This window comes from Rhinolophus ferrumequinum, chromosome 8 (genome assembly GCF_004115265.2).
Source record: "Rhinolophus ferrumequinum isolate MPI-CBG mRhiFer1 chromosome 8, mRhiFer1_v1.p, whole genome shotgun sequence".
In the NCBI taxonomy this organism is placed as follows: domain Eukaryota; kingdom Metazoa; phylum Chordata; class Mammalia; order Chiroptera; family Rhinolophidae; genus Rhinolophus; species Rhinolophus ferrumequinum.
Window position 1 is genome coordinate 23,606,986 of NC_046291.1, and position 15,342 is coordinate 23,622,327.

Sequence of the window (15,342 nt, forward strand, 5' to 3'; positions counted from 1 at the left end):
GGACAGAAGGTCAAGGCACACAATCAGAGTGGATTTTACCAGGAGTAAAGAACTTATCACTCTTAACATTTTCTTTCCAGTTATATTTTCTAGCCATTTCTTTGTCAGACTTGATTCCTAAACTGTGAACACTATTAATATCTTCATCTAAAGGGACTGGTTTTTCACTTTTGAACAATCAGATGAAAAATAAAAGCACTTTTTTGGGCGGGATAGTTTTTTTTTTTTTTTTTTTTTTTTTTTAAATCTCACCTACTAGAGATATCAAAGGGCATTTGGATGGTCTAAAGTCAGACGTGAGACTTTATTTTTGAATTATCTCTACTTCTAATAATCCATGATAATAAAAGACCGTTTTGGTGGGTTATTTATTCACTTACAATTGCCCAGGAAAACTCAATTTTCTGTAAACTGCAGTGCTAGGGTTGTTTACTAAGCATCATTTTAATACAATTTTCACGGCAGAGAATTCCTTACTCTTTAAGGTTTATAAGAAATTTAAGAAAAACGGGAGATAGGAAAATGTACTCAGTTAATTTATACCACTGTTCCATTTATTTTTGCTGTTTGGATTTAGTTCAAAATACTCAATATAGAGTTACTTTTCAAAGAACAATTACAAAGAGAAAAAGAAATGCCAAGGCAAAGTTTGCTTTTACCTAATGATTTAAGAGGCTTCTCCGCTTTGACCAGCTCTAAGATGTCTAATATGTCAGTGGTCTCTCCCTCCAGGGACTGCAGCAAGTCAAACAGACACTGAGCTGACACACCTTTGCTGGGCCCACTATTGGCAGCATCCTATATAAAGAAAGACAATTTTAGTTTATTGATTCCGATCTCAGTACTAATATGGTTTGATCAGGAATTCAAACTTCACAAACACTACCACCGATAACAATTACACCATCAATCTGGTATTCGACTTACACAATTTAGCGTCCAACAGTGCTGCTGGAACACTTGCCTTGTAAGGGATCTAGTAAGGGCAAATCTGGTACAAAACAGATATTTGTGGAAACTCATAAAAATACAGCAATACCACGTTTCTCTGAAAATAAGACCTAAACAGAAAATAAGCCCTAGCATGATTTTTCAGGATGCCATCCCCTGAACATAAGCCCTAATGCGTTTTTTTGGAGCAAAAATTAATATAAGACCTGGTCTTATTTTCGGGGAAACACAGTATGTGAACTGCCAGAAAATTTCATGCCAATGGCTCCTCGGTCTGCAAATGTAGGACTCAGCATTCCCAACGGCAATTTTTATAATGGATTAGTTGAATATTTCAAATATGTTTGGGGGAATAGATGCTTATTTTAACAACTACGGGAATTTTACAGATCCTATTTGATAATATATTCCCAAAATGGAGATACTTGCCATCTCAAATCTATTTAAAATGGCTTTGATTCATTCACTAAAATAACAAATTCTTATTAAATTCCTACTCTGTGCAAAGCACCATTCTGTGCACTAAGGTTATGGCAAAACCTTAGAAAACAAAACATACACACAAAACGGCTAAAAACAAACAAAAAACAAAGGTCTTGCTTTAATGGAGCATAAATTCTATTGTGGGGTGTGGTAGAGATTCATAATAGTGAAACAAATATATGTATGACATGTGATATGGTATAAATGCTCTGAAGGAAAAGAAAAATAAAACGGGGTAAGTGCTAGAGAGTGCCAGAAGGGAAAGAGAATATGAAACTCCTCCTTTTATCGTTTTCTATTTTCCATCCTTTTATTAATTGAGTATAAAAAACTGAAAAGTTGGTCTATTTACATGCCAGGGGCTGAGATGAAGGTTGAAGAAAAATGTTGAATAGAAATTATTTTCTTGTTGAAAGAGAAATGATTTATAGGATTCATGTCCCATTGGTTGAAGAATGAGAGCTGAGAGACTGATTATACAAACGAACAATGGCCAAGCCATATATAGAAATAGAACTCTGATCCACAAGTGGCAGTAACCTGCCCAGGAAGCCAGCCTGCTGTTCCTCAGGCTTATTGGAAGTCAGACTACTAACTCTCATGAAAACCAAATGATAACCCCTATAACAATAGGCCCCCAAACAGCCAGGACTGGGTGAATAACTGACAATTTCCTTAATCCTTGTCTCTGCTTCCAGCATAGGATCAAAGAGACAGCCAATATTTACCCCTGACTAAGCACATAGGATGCTTTGCTTCAAGTTAACCCAGCTTCCCTAGGCCAACAGCCTCCAATAAGGGCCTTCTCTTTTCTCCGTATCAAGTTTTCTCACTCCTCTGTCTGCCTTTGAGTCTCTGACAAAACACACGTGATGGTGGTGGACACCCTTGCTATATATAGCAAGCTATGAATAAAGAGCCCTTGCTTTTCTCATTTGCTTGGTTTTTGTTTATTTCCACGGAGTTTACTCACAGGAAATTCCAGGAGAGGGGCCACACTAGCAAATAGCTGGAGCACGAAGGGCTTCCGGTGTATAATGTAGAACTGGTAGCAGGCAAATTCGATGGCTTGACGCAACTGGGGATTGCTTTCATAATCAGAGTACACCTATGGGAAAATGCCACATATTCAGAAAATGCTTAACAGCATATCAAAGTCGTGTTTGCTTTTAAAACTCGTAGCGATAGGAAACATGGAGAGAAATGGCTAATTTTATAAACTGATGGAGAGGAATGTAAAATGGAACACTCTTTCATGAGAGAAATTTGGTAATATACATAAAAATCCTAAAAATATAAATATACTTTTCCCCCCTGACCTTTGTGAGTAGGAACAAATTGGACAAATATACAAAGATGAATGTATACGAATGCCTGCTTAAAAAGTAAGCTTGCTGTAAGCTTGCTTATAATAGTAGAAAATTCGAAACAACTTAAACTACTCATAAATTGGGGTTGTGTAAGTGAATTATGGCACAAGCTTACAACAGAATACTGTGCAGTTATTTTTTAAAATACTATAGCACTAAATGTAGCTATATGAAAAAAATGCCCATGATATTCTTAGTGTTACATGAAAAAAGTAGGCAACAAACTTTAATATACGGTATGATTCAACTTTTGTATTTTTTTTTAAAAAAATAGGATTGCCAGGATTTTCAAGAAGTGTAAACAATGGTTATATAGAAGGGAGGATTATAAGTGATCTTTATCTTCTTCTTTAAACTTTTCTTTATCTTCTGAATTTTATAATGAACATTCATTGTTTTAAGTAATGAGTAAAAACGTTATAAAAATGGGGGAAATTCCAACTAGTTAAAAATAGGACAGAGAGCCCTAGTGATATTTAAAGTAAATTTCTTGCCCCTGTAGGCTGTACAAACTCCACTTTGCACAAGTATGTAATACTCTCATAACTTTTATTAAAACTTCCATAAAAGCAGAGAACTAGGATGAGACCCCCGGCCCTGTGTGAACTTTATTCAGTACTCTTAAATGTAGTCAGATACACATTAGATAGGAGTAAACAGAAACTATTCCTTCAATCCCTTCATACCAAATTTAATGGCCATGAAAATCTCTATTCAGATAGAGGTCAGAGAAATGTCTTGGAAGAAACATCAGCTGAACACCTGTCATACATTTGAATAATGGTTCTCAAATATTCTAAGGCACCAGAACCACCTGGAAGTCTTGTTAAAACACAGATTACTGGGCCCTGACTCCAGAGTTTCTGATCCTGCAAGTCTGGGATGGGGCCCAAGAATGGGCATTTCTAACAGAGTCCCAGGTGACACTGGCACTGCTGGTCCAGAGACCACACTCAGAAAATCACTGGTCTAGAAGAAATGGAAAACCAATATTCCATGTCTGGAGGATCTCAGCATAGAACGGAACATTGTGATTTCTTGGAAATTTTTAAGGGGATTTCATTTGGTGATTTCTGCTATCATAAAAGAAGAGAACTCCGCCACTAAAAAGTTTCAGTGTAGATCTGGTTGACCCACTAAATGAGCAGTACTCGGGTGAGTTTTTTGGAAAGGAGAGGAGAGCCTGGGCACCTGCAGCATGGTGGGCAGAATCCACTGGTAGCCGCTAAGAGAGAAGAGGTGGTTGAAATGCACTGCACTGTTGATGACGGTGGCAGCATACTGCCTGAGCAGGGCACTGTCTTCTGGGTGGAGGATCAGAGCCCCATTAAACACGTTGAGGAAAAGCATGATTTCATCTCCCCAGGGAAACTCGCTCGGCATGCCCAAGAACATCTCCTCCAGGAGTTGGATCCACAAGCTTTTTTGAAGAGTGTCGAGGCCAAACAGCTCCTTCCCAGCTGTAAGAACATGAAACAGCAGAGACAGAATGAGCCCCATAGCAATCTTGTCAGTGTGGGCAGGCGATCAAACCCAAGGGCACTGTTGTTTTTCATTTGTTCCAACTCCAGGCTGTGAAGATCTGCTGCTGAAATAGTTCCCAGCACAATACTGCTGCCACGGGTGTAACACTTCCTAGTTCTCAAAGGACTTTCAGCATTACCTCTTTGCTTCAACTCTGTGGCCAAGACAGGGCAGACATTTTTAGCATATTGCTGCTGAATAAGCTGTGGCTTTGAGAAAGAAGAAGTTATTTCAGAAAGAAAATGGCAGTGCTAGGACTAGTGCTTGGTCTTTTAACTCCTCCTCAGACTAGAGTTCTCTCCACTATGACTCTGAAGCTTCTAGATGACATTGAGCATAGGTATGCTCATTTAAGTAAACTGCACCAAGCAAAAAACTGAGTAAAAGAATAAGTTTTCAATGTAGGTCTCTTTCTGCTTCTCTGTCTCTGTTTTTCTCTCTTTCTCAAATCAGGTATAATTTAGAGAGAGCAAAATGTAGAGTTAAATGCATTTTGATAAAAACAAACATTCATGTAACCACCACCCCAATCAATATAGAGACGATTTCATCACCTCAGAGAGCTCATTCTCCCCAGTGTCAACCACTGTCCTGATTTCTGTCACTGTGAAATAGTTTTGCTTCCTTTTGAGCATCATAGAAAAATACGCATTTGTATCTGTTCTTCACTTAGCCAAGTACTCCCCTAACAACACCAGATAACTTCCTTCAACCGCATATGATTAGCTTAGAGTAATGGTCTCAAAAGTCTGGCCCCCGGAATAGCAGCATCATCATCACCTGGGAACTTATTAGAAATGCAAGTTCCTGGGCCCCATTCCAGAAGTACTGAATCAGAAACTCCTGGGTGAAAAGTGGGGGCCAGCAGTCTGTTTTATCAAGTCCTCCAGGTGATTCTGGTGCAAAGTCAGGGCTGAGAACCACTGGCTTATAGAACTGTCTGTTGGTTCGGATGCTCTCCAGCTAAGGACAAAACAAGGGCATGAGAAACACAAGAGAACAAACGCTTTTTTCCTGATACCTTGAGGATCACTGAAGAGTGAAAACTCAGCATCAATCGCACTTCGAGGGAATGAGGGCAGTCGGAGGAGGTCTTCCTGGAGCATGGAGACATGGGACTGTTTGTGGGCTGTGGGGATCTTCTGGGTCAGGGAGATGAGAAACAAGACACGCCCTACTTCTTCCAACTTCCGTGTGAACACCTAGCAGCAAGCAAAAGCAGGAGCAGATGAAAAGTAGAATTAGCAACTCTGAAACTGCAACGAGTGAAGAAACTGAAGTCAAATCTTCAATTGCCAACCAGGCTGGTAAAATGAAGGGGGGAAAAGTGAAATGAGAAATGTTTTTTTTTTCCTTACCACATAGAAAAAGCAAACAATACGTAATTGACTCTCACTTCCTGCATCTGTCTGCTCTACAGAAGGAAGTGTTTCTTATGGAGTTTGCAGGCTGAAGGAGCACAAGGCAAGCATTGTCAAGAATACTTCAATATTAAAGAGGCCATTTGTCTGGATATTATAATATGGGAGACCTTTTCCAACAGGAACCAGCCAGTCAGTTCCGATCTCTTCTACCATTTCCACTGATGCCTTAAGCTGTTTCCTGTCCGTTCTGCATTTGCTTCTTTTAAAATGGTCGAAATGGGATCCAGAAAAAAATCTTTCTTAGGAAAAAAGCTAATGGGACCTAGGTTAGTGCCCCTTTAACTCTGAATTTAGATGGCACAGACATGGTACTCTTAATCCCTTCTCTTAGTTCTTTCTCTGTGGATGCTCAGTGGACAGGGGATGTGATTAGGAAGTTCATCAGCGGTGAACAGCTACTGAAGAAACTTCAGAGCCATGACCATGGGCCTGCATAAAAGTATCCCCCTGAGGAATTTAGAAAGAAGTCCTAAGGTTCAAGTTGGAGTGTACACAGAGCAAGAGCCCCACTTTATGCTATTCTTTTATAACATCTTGTTAAATATGATTAAAAACAAACAAACAAACAAACAAACAAACAACTAGTGAAGTGCCATTATGGATGATGGCTTTAGTTATTTTGTTGCCAAAATCGGGGACGAGCATAACATGGGGAGAATTGTTTTAGAAATTGTTGAAATGTAAGAGCTTACAGTTTTGCCCAATGTCTCACATCTTGTAACACAGTCAGTATTTTCTTTCTCTTAAATGTAATTTAGGTAGTTAATGGTAACTATATTTTTAATTACTTAAGTGGTCTAATTCTATGCCATTCATATTCATCTCATGAAAGTATTTTGGATAGTTGATGACAAATTAGCATCTCTGTTATGTGCAGAAAAACTGAAATTATAAAGTCTCCCGAAATTCTTGTTTAGACATTTTATTAAAAATAAATGTAAATCAATTACAAATAATGTAAATAAAAACTAATGTAATGCATAGACCATATTAAAACCACATCATTATTAGAATTGTATATTACAGCTATATTTTGCATGCAAAATAGTGAATTTCCTTAAGCTCAAAGCTCAGTGAGATATGTGAACATTATTCTGCTCTTCAATTTTAAATTTAAGTCCAACTGCTTGATTATGTCTCCTCTTGTTGTAAGAGAAGTTAGTGACGTGCCCAAGGTCAGATCACAGGTCAGTGGCAGAGCTGGGACTGAGTCCAAATCTCTGGATTTAGTTCAGTGCCTTTTTCAAACATATTACATTTATTGCTTTTATTTATTTATTTATTTTTTCCAGCTAGCATAAATCTCTGGGACATCCTTCTTATAGTTATATGTACTTCCGATCCTGTTTTACAAAAACGTGGAATGAAAATCCATATCTGGAAACTAGTAGGTAAATAAATTAGAAGATTTCTTTTGTTTATAGCCGATGATTCATCATAGAATTACTCCAGGTGAGTGTTCCTTAACAGTTTTACATTATGATCTGATTTATAAAAGTTAACTAACACACTATTTGGGGAAATCCTCTATTAACCAAGGGCCTATCCATTCAGGATCATAACAGAATCACAGAATCTCAGGGTGGGCAACACATTTACATGTCATCTATCTCAATGACATGATAGAACCATAAAATAAAACTGAGATGGTCAGGCACCTGTTTCTGAATGAGCTCCTGTCCTTTCTCTGGATGCATATGTACAAGATTCAGCTGTGGAGATACTGACCTCCGGAAAGGATAAATATCCCGAACATAGGTCTGTGATGGGATTACACAATGACAAAAATTTCAAATGATTAAACTTTTATTCTCATTTCTTCTTTGCTCAAAAGTCAGACAAACAAAAGTTACATATTTTCTAATGGTTTTCTTACTACTTTATATTTCCCAATTCTACAAAATCCAAAGGATGGTAAACCCTCTCTTCAGGAAAGTTTCAAATTGCCAAGGCTGAACACGCTTTCCAAACACCAGGATGTCATAGCTGTGAGGAGCAAAGGAGCCAAAGGCAATTTACTAAATGACATTCTGGAAGAAGAAGCCCACTGGAAAGTGATGTCAGTGGTCTTCTTGAAGTCTCTTTTTGCTCATTAGATCAGATCACCCTGGTCACACTTAAAATAATAGAAAGGGGAATCTGAACATTAAAATTCCAAATAGACACATGTAGTTATTATATGGACAACTTAATTTTTTATCTAGATGTAACAATAATGAGTAAGTGTTTTACTTGGCTTATCTCCTTTAATTACAACAACAACCTTATAATAGGTACTATTATCATCACCTTCATTTTACAGACAAGGAAACTGAAGGATACAAAAGTAAAGTGGATAGTCCACAGCTACATAGACAATAAGGTGGTGTGACCTAAGTGGCCATGCTCTTAACCTCTTAATAGCAATGCCTCTCTGAGTGTAAGCAGCTGGCAGAAAAGGCATGATAAGCTTTTGACACCACTCAACATGAGTGTCATTATTGCACAGACTCACCTTATTGTAGTGGATAAGATTCCATCGTTTATCCATGAGAAAATAATGTGTTGACTGGGATTCTGGGATATTAAAAAACTCCAGACACTCCTAGGACAATAACAACATATTTTAATAAATGTTTATTGAGAACATATTATGTTCCAGGTAGTAAGCTGAAAAATACAAATATTATTTTAAAAAGGTAATTTCTTATAAATTTCATATATGTACATATATATTATATACTTTTTATATATTATGTATATGTGTGAATATATATATGTGTGTATCTATCTATCTATCTATATATATATATACCCCACGCACACATGTATACGTGCTGAATTTGGATGCACAGTTATCCAAAGAATGATATAATAAAGACTATTAATGTAGTAAAACCATCTGCTCTCATAGTGCTAATATATGTATAATATATGTATAATTATAATTCAGACTGAGTGATGAGCTGTGAAGGCATAGTGGCATCTACTAGTCTTAATATTGGGAAGAAAGAATGTTTAATAATATTAAGAATAATACAAACTACCATGCACTGAGGACTTATCATATACTGTATTCCAAGTTCAATGCTTTCAATGCAGATAACTTGTATAACCTGCACTAGTATCCCAGTACAGTTAAAAAAGAACGGAGACTAGAGAGGTCCGTGATTCAGGTCATAATGGTTTTGATGGAGCTTATGTTGGACTCACTCTGTTCGCCTTCATGTTATCCTACCTTTTAACACGACTAGGAAAATGGAGTGGTTGTTGAACCTTGCTTCCTTGGGCCTTAGGAATTCTCTGGAGATGTCTGAGTGAGGTCTAAGGGAGGCTTAACAACACTTTCTACTGAAAGAAAATATATATGTTTGACAAAACTGAATTTTTCAGAAGCCATTTCTCCTTGTGTCTGGGCCTGGAGTTGTGTTCCAGGATATGAGATTACCAAAAGTTTGGATTCCAGGTAAACAAACACTAGTGACTCTAGTGGGAATCACTGTACTAGTGTACTTATCACTCACCCTTAAAAACCTTACAGGCATGTGTAGCAGTGGATTGCATTTCTTTTGAGGGAAATAATTGCTATAACCATTAAAATAAAATACTTTCTTGACTCCCTGGATTTATTCTAAGGTTTATATTTTCTGCTTTTCCAATAATTTCTGCCAGTGACAAGTCAAGACTGTATATTGTTCAACTACCGTGTTTCCCCCAAAATAAGACCTAACCGGAAAATAACCTAACCTAGCATGATTTTTCAGGAGGACATCCCCTGAACATAAGCCCTAATGCGTCTTTTGGAGCAAAACTTAATAAAAGACCCAGTCTTACTTTCGGGAAAACACGGTAGATGCCACAAAAAGGGTCTCTGGCATAGATCATCAGCTGGCAGCTACAGTTTGCCCCCTGAGCTCTCAGTGTGCAACCCCAGGGCATCTCCAGAACTACCACGCGTGATGCCCGGAGCCCCTAGGCAGGAATTCACAGCATTCCCAAGGGAATTAGAAGTGTACCCCAGAGTGTCATGCTGCTGTAGCTGAGAGAGAACCTACATGATTCTGCCTACCTAAATGCAGAGATGAAATGTCAGTAAATGTGGGGGGAATTGTGTAAGGAAACAGGAAATACATGATAGTGAAACAGATTCTAGAAGAGGTAAATAAATGCACGTATTCATTTGAAGATAGCAAAATGACATTTAATTCTAAACTGGATGACCAGGGAAGTGGCCCATACACATTGTGCAAATAAAAATTGTTTCTGTCAAAAGTCATTCCTACCTTTAACAGGGCTTCAAATTGAGTGTCTTCGTGGACTGGTAACTGGGTTGGGATATCACACTCATTCTGTCCATGAACTACCAAGGTTTTGGTACCTACAAAAAGTAAAAATCATAATTGACTTGTACTATAGGAACATTTTGTGTTTAAAGCACAAAGTATTAAACTATCAGTAAGCTGATATTTTATTGTTATGATTATAATTACTATTAGTGCTTAATGTGAATTGTGTATTGTACTAACTGCATCTTTTATTTATGGTTAAATATGTATTTTCAATATATTTACTTATTATTAAGTAGTGATAGTTACCATTTATGGCGTTCTCAATAATTTTACATGGGTTTTATGTGCATAATTATATTTAAATCTCATAGCAACCCTATGGCATGAGTATTATTATTTTCATCTTACAAATAAGGAAACGGAAAACTTATTTTTATAAGATTTTATAAGTAACTTATTCAAAGACACATTTATTTAGTGTAAGAGTCAGAATTCAAACCTTAAGCATTGCAACAATATAGCCTGTATCTTAAATGAGATGATCAGGCAATGATAGTTAAGAAAATATAAAGAGATATTAGCAAAACCAAAACAAATACCTGAAAGGTAGTTTAAATATACATTTTCTGTATCCCACTTAGCCAGTGAGACAGTACTTATTCTACTTCATTCATTAACTGCCAATCTCGGTGAACATTGTGATATACTTGATTTTAATGAGTTGTTTTTAAGTATATGAATGACAATATAAGTTTCTTTGCCATAATAAAAATTGATCATTTTGTTGGATCATATACAGGACATATTGAAATACACACCTACTATTTATTGAACGCTTAGCATGAGTCAGGTGTGACAGCGACTATTTTACATACCTAAACTCATTTCTTCCTCATGACTGTGAAATATGAATTATAGCTGTATTTTATATATGAGAAAAAAATGCTTGAAAAATAAAGTACTTTTTCATAGCTAATACTGATCATCTAGACAATGAATGCCAGTTTTATGATTTTAACACAGGCCTGGCTGCCAGAACCTGTGTTCTCTTTTATAATTTTGTCTTTCTCTTTATTTCAATACATGTATCATCTCACATTTTCTTAGTCACTGCATGAGGATAAACGCTGGCAAAATTTTTATCTTAAAGAAAGACAAGCTATTCAAAGTGAAAAGGAACTGTATGTAGAGTTTACATCACACTTTATCCTCTTTTGTAATTCTCCTTCTTTCTGCTTTTTCCTTTTCCAATTTTTCATAAAGCCATCTCTCACTGAGTTTACAAAGGACTGGGGTCCATGCCATGCAAACAATATTAACCTCCTTGCAGTGCCAAAAATTCATTCAAAAAGGCTCTCAGTTCAGCTGGCCTTCTGTGATAGACTTAAATAAATCTCTAACCTTGGCAGCCCTTCAAGGACTGATTCACGCAGATCTCTGTTCTGATGTCTCCTTTTCATCTGGCAATTGCTGACTTTTAAAGGGTCTATTATATTTCTTCAGATTATATTAAACAAAAATTCTTTGAAGCACTCAACACCAGGGTCAGAACTCTGAAAATTTTCTCATGAATGAGACACTTTGTCTTTAAAAGGGTTATTTATATTCTTACCAAAAAAAAAAAAAAAGTCATATCACCCACAAAGCAGTAGTGGATTACCTGGCATTGAAGCGGTCACCAGGAGCTTTACCTCACACTGCTCCTTCTTCATAGTCTGCTTCAGATCCTTGAAGAAGAGGCCCTCTACATAACCTACCACCTCCCACAGGAAAGTCAGAGTGGCTGAAATGGCATCCATGCCCCACTCGCAGGGGGTCCGCACAAAGTACATGATCAATCCTACCTAAAAGGCAGAACGGGAAGGGTTCACAAAGCTACAATAATCCTGAGCTCACATTCTCATTTTCTTGGCTTTTCTTTTCTTTTCAATATTCTTCTGTGCCTTCATAGTCTTTGTTTAAATGTTTCGCCAACATTTTCAATGGCAGTAAGCAGGAGAGGAAGCAACTGGAAAACTGACCAGAACAGATTGCCATACGTTCTTAGGTATCACTAAAATGGTTACTTTTTCAGGCGAAAGCAGAAGATTATTTTTCCAGGCTTCAAGTCACTTGGTAGCTCAGGTACTTACGTTACCCCAAATTAATCTCTATGTGATATTTGCCCAAACACTCTTGGAAGCTTGGGTTATGTCTAAAAGTCTGAACCTAAGAACACTCTGTTTGGTTAAACTGGTGAACTTAAAAGTCTTTGTGTCCTCTCAATAATTAAAAAAAAAAATAGTGTGCCCTTTTGTACATTTTTAAGTTGTCATTTAAAATGTCTCATTATAAGTTTATTTTTTTGTTTAATAGAAGAAGTATACATGAAACATTGTATACATTGAAATGAGAGGACTGATTGTAATTGGAATGTGTATGTCATCAAATTTGATGAATTAAATTGTTAACTACCTTATTCAATAAGAAGCAACAAAAACCAGAAAAAATAATGTAAAAGTACTCCCCTCTCCCCACTGTGGCTTTTATCCAGTAATTCTTTAAAAATTTGTTAATCCTAGAAAACTTTCCAGTTACACTGAGATATATTAATGTCACTGACCTAAATGCTTTGGTGGTTCTAAAGGCTGAATACCTAATGAAAGCCAAACCTCAACCCTAGTAGAAATCTATAAAATATAGGAAAAGATGGGAAGTCCTATGGGTTTAAAGTGCCTTTCTCAGTCAGAAATGAGGCTTCCTTAAAACGAATACATACACCTTTCTGTGTCTTACACATCTATCAATGCAGCCTGGTGACATCTGTGATGGTCAGGGGAGGCCTTTATGTATAGAGTAGGGGAATGGTGATTGAAATGTCAGGCGTGCTCAGAAAGCATTAGTGGATATTTGTAAGTTAAGGATTTGGAGATGTATTCCCTTAAAACTATCTGGGCATGAAACCCCCGTTAAAAGTCTTCATATACCCCCAGATGTGCGCATACACCAGGTTGAAGATCACTGAGTCAAGTTAAGCAGTGGATTTAAACGTCCCCAACAAAGTCCGGCAGAGATGAGTCAGTGTTCCAAACATGCCTACCATACACGTCTGTAACAGTTGTTACAAAAAGATGTGTAATAAGGGGAATGGTTTAAAAATGACTCTGCCCTTCACTGTTATGCCCTTCAGAGTACAAGATACTTTCCTTAGTCTACCCAAAGCATCCGTGTTCTTGAGATTCAGGGGAAGATTAGGGTTTAGACAGAAAGGCAAATCCGGACATTTATATTCATGCAAAACAAGATTACACAGCCAGGCCAAGGTGTCCTCAGCCCTTTTGTCTATTTGCTTATCAATTCCCTAGCTGCACAAGGATAAAGCGGACTTATGTCTGTCATTACGGCTTATTTGGACTTGACAGGAGAATATGGCAAAAGGGAAATGAAATGTCCATCTTCTTGTCCTCAGGCTAAAGGACAGAGGAAAGCGGTGGTCCAGGGAAGCACTTCCTCTGTCCAGGTACCCTGGGGAACGGGAACGCACGCTGGGGCGCTCTTGCCTCCAGTCTTTGTTTGGGTCTCTGACAGGACTTTACTGCAGAGCTGTTCCATACCAGCCTGGATACAATATAAACTTGACAGAGCACACACTGAAACTGAGGGAGGCTCTGATATTTGGCTTTGATACTCTGCCTTTGACTTTTGTGTATTGTAGACAGGAGCAAGAAGTAGCGGAAAGCTTAGCTGGCGAGCTTTCTACATAGAATTGCCATAGGTTGGTGTCACCTGAGTAGGATGATCTAGCCAGAGGACTTCCTAAGCTGGATACATAAGAGGCTTATGACCAGAACTGAGGGGTCTACAGCACCAGCAGGAGCTGAGGTGAGGTTGAGTCTCCCTGCAAACACCACTGGGAGCAGAGGGGCCCTAAGTACCAGAGCAACTATGGGCCTTGGCTCCCATCAGCTGGGCATCCAGCAACCAGACAGATAAAGGGCACTGTCTCACAAAGGGAGGAGCCAGAGCAAATGTTGAATAAAGCTAGAGTGCTGAACAAAGGTCTTTTTTTCTCCCCAACTTCACATGGTGTGTAAAGATGAAAGCAGTTGGAAGGGAAGGGAATTCATAGAAACTAAGTATTTTCAGCCAAGAGAGACTGAACACTATCCAAAGGTACTATTTATTTATTTTTGTCAGTCTGAACTTAAAACTGGATTTTTAAAAATTGTATTTTATTATTTATATTTTTTCCCTTGTCAACCAGTAGGTGGGCACTCAGGAGGAAAACCAAATCAGTCATAGACAAAAGAAAGGGATTGCAAGTTTTCTCTGCACATTGGCGTTGTAGCATCAGTTAAATTTACCATTCTGCTCAGATGCATATAAGTAACTCTTACTTCCCAACCTTCTTAAAGACTGATGAGAGTAATGGAGAAAGAAGAAGCTCTCTCAGCATAGAAATTCATTTGGCCATCTCTCTGCCTGGATTGAAATGGAATTTCAAAGAACAGGCATCATGTCAACAAGCCCCAAACTACACATTCATTTTGGGTATAAAGAGAATACAAAGAAACTGGTAAATTCTGGAGGGTTCAGGAAGGAGTTGTCGGGATGGTGTGTGTGTGTTAAATAGTGAAACAGAAAAAGGGAAAAGTGACTAAAATGACATAGGTTTTCTCAACAGAAAACCAAAATTAAGAACGAACATAAGGAAGTCGTATAATGCCAAAGGAAGACAGAGAGCAAAGTGGCATTAACTGAGTATCCACCGCATGTCACGGATTGTGTCAGGAGGAGGGGCTTCCCCATACACACAGTGGTGAATTTAGCTGACCAGGGTTCACTTTCCATCTCATAAGTAATGGGAATTTATTGCCCAAATTCTCCTAAGACCTTTACTCATGCTACTTCTTCCTAGTTGGAAATGAACCTTTATAACCTACTGGAGGCTGAAACTCACCAAGTAGTTGAACAGGATGTGAGACGTCTGAGCAGGAAAGTCTCCAATGTTCAGGAGCAGTTTGCGCAACATGTACATTAACTCATCCTGAAAGAACAGAATGTCTGTGTCTCACTCAGCTGCCATGCTATGATAATTAAATTAACTTCTAGAAAAGCAGGGAGGTGGCCATTTCTTACTTTTGTCCCCATGTTGATTTCCATTATGTTCAGCATTTTCATATAGTCTTTGGGACATAGAGTTTAAGCCAGCTGTGATACGTTCTCACTGAGCCGTAGTCAGACAACTTTTTTTATAAACAAAAATTTATACCGTGTCTATAGACCATAGTCAAGTTACAGGAAAACCGTGTATTTAGTTAGCTCTATTTGCTATGGCTGTCA

The 15,342-nt window shown here is 37.9% G+C and overlaps 1 protein-coding gene across 14 annotated transcripts in view; it reads right to left on the minus strand.

The window, feature by feature from the left end:
* Positions 1–15,342, minus strand: part of UNC80 (unc-80 homolog, NALCN channel complex subunit) — a 187,430-nt gene that overhangs the window by 41,395 nt on the left and 130,693 nt on the right. For 13 of the 14 annotated variants that reach the window (XM_033111946.1, XM_033111945.1, XM_033111944.1 and 10 more), the window contains 9 exons: positions 14,960–15,046; positions 11,681–11,864; positions 10,015–10,109; positions 8,247–8,336; positions 7,411–7,512; positions 5,350–5,530; positions 3,996–4,264; positions 2,408–2,542; positions 660–798 (listed from right to left, as the gene is read on the minus strand). In XM_033111946.1, coding sequence (XP_032967837.1) covers positions 660–798; positions 2,408–2,542; positions 3,996–4,264; positions 5,350–5,530; positions 7,411–7,512; positions 8,247–8,336; positions 10,015–10,109; positions 11,681–11,864; positions 14,960–15,046 — 1,282 coding nt within the window. The remainder of the gene's footprint in view (positions 1–659; positions 799–2,407; positions 2,543–3,995; positions 4,265–5,349; positions 5,531–7,410; positions 7,513–8,246; positions 8,337–10,014; positions 10,110–11,680; positions 11,865–14,959; positions 15,047–15,342) is intronic. The other variant, XM_033111951.1, reaches the window with a different exon arrangement.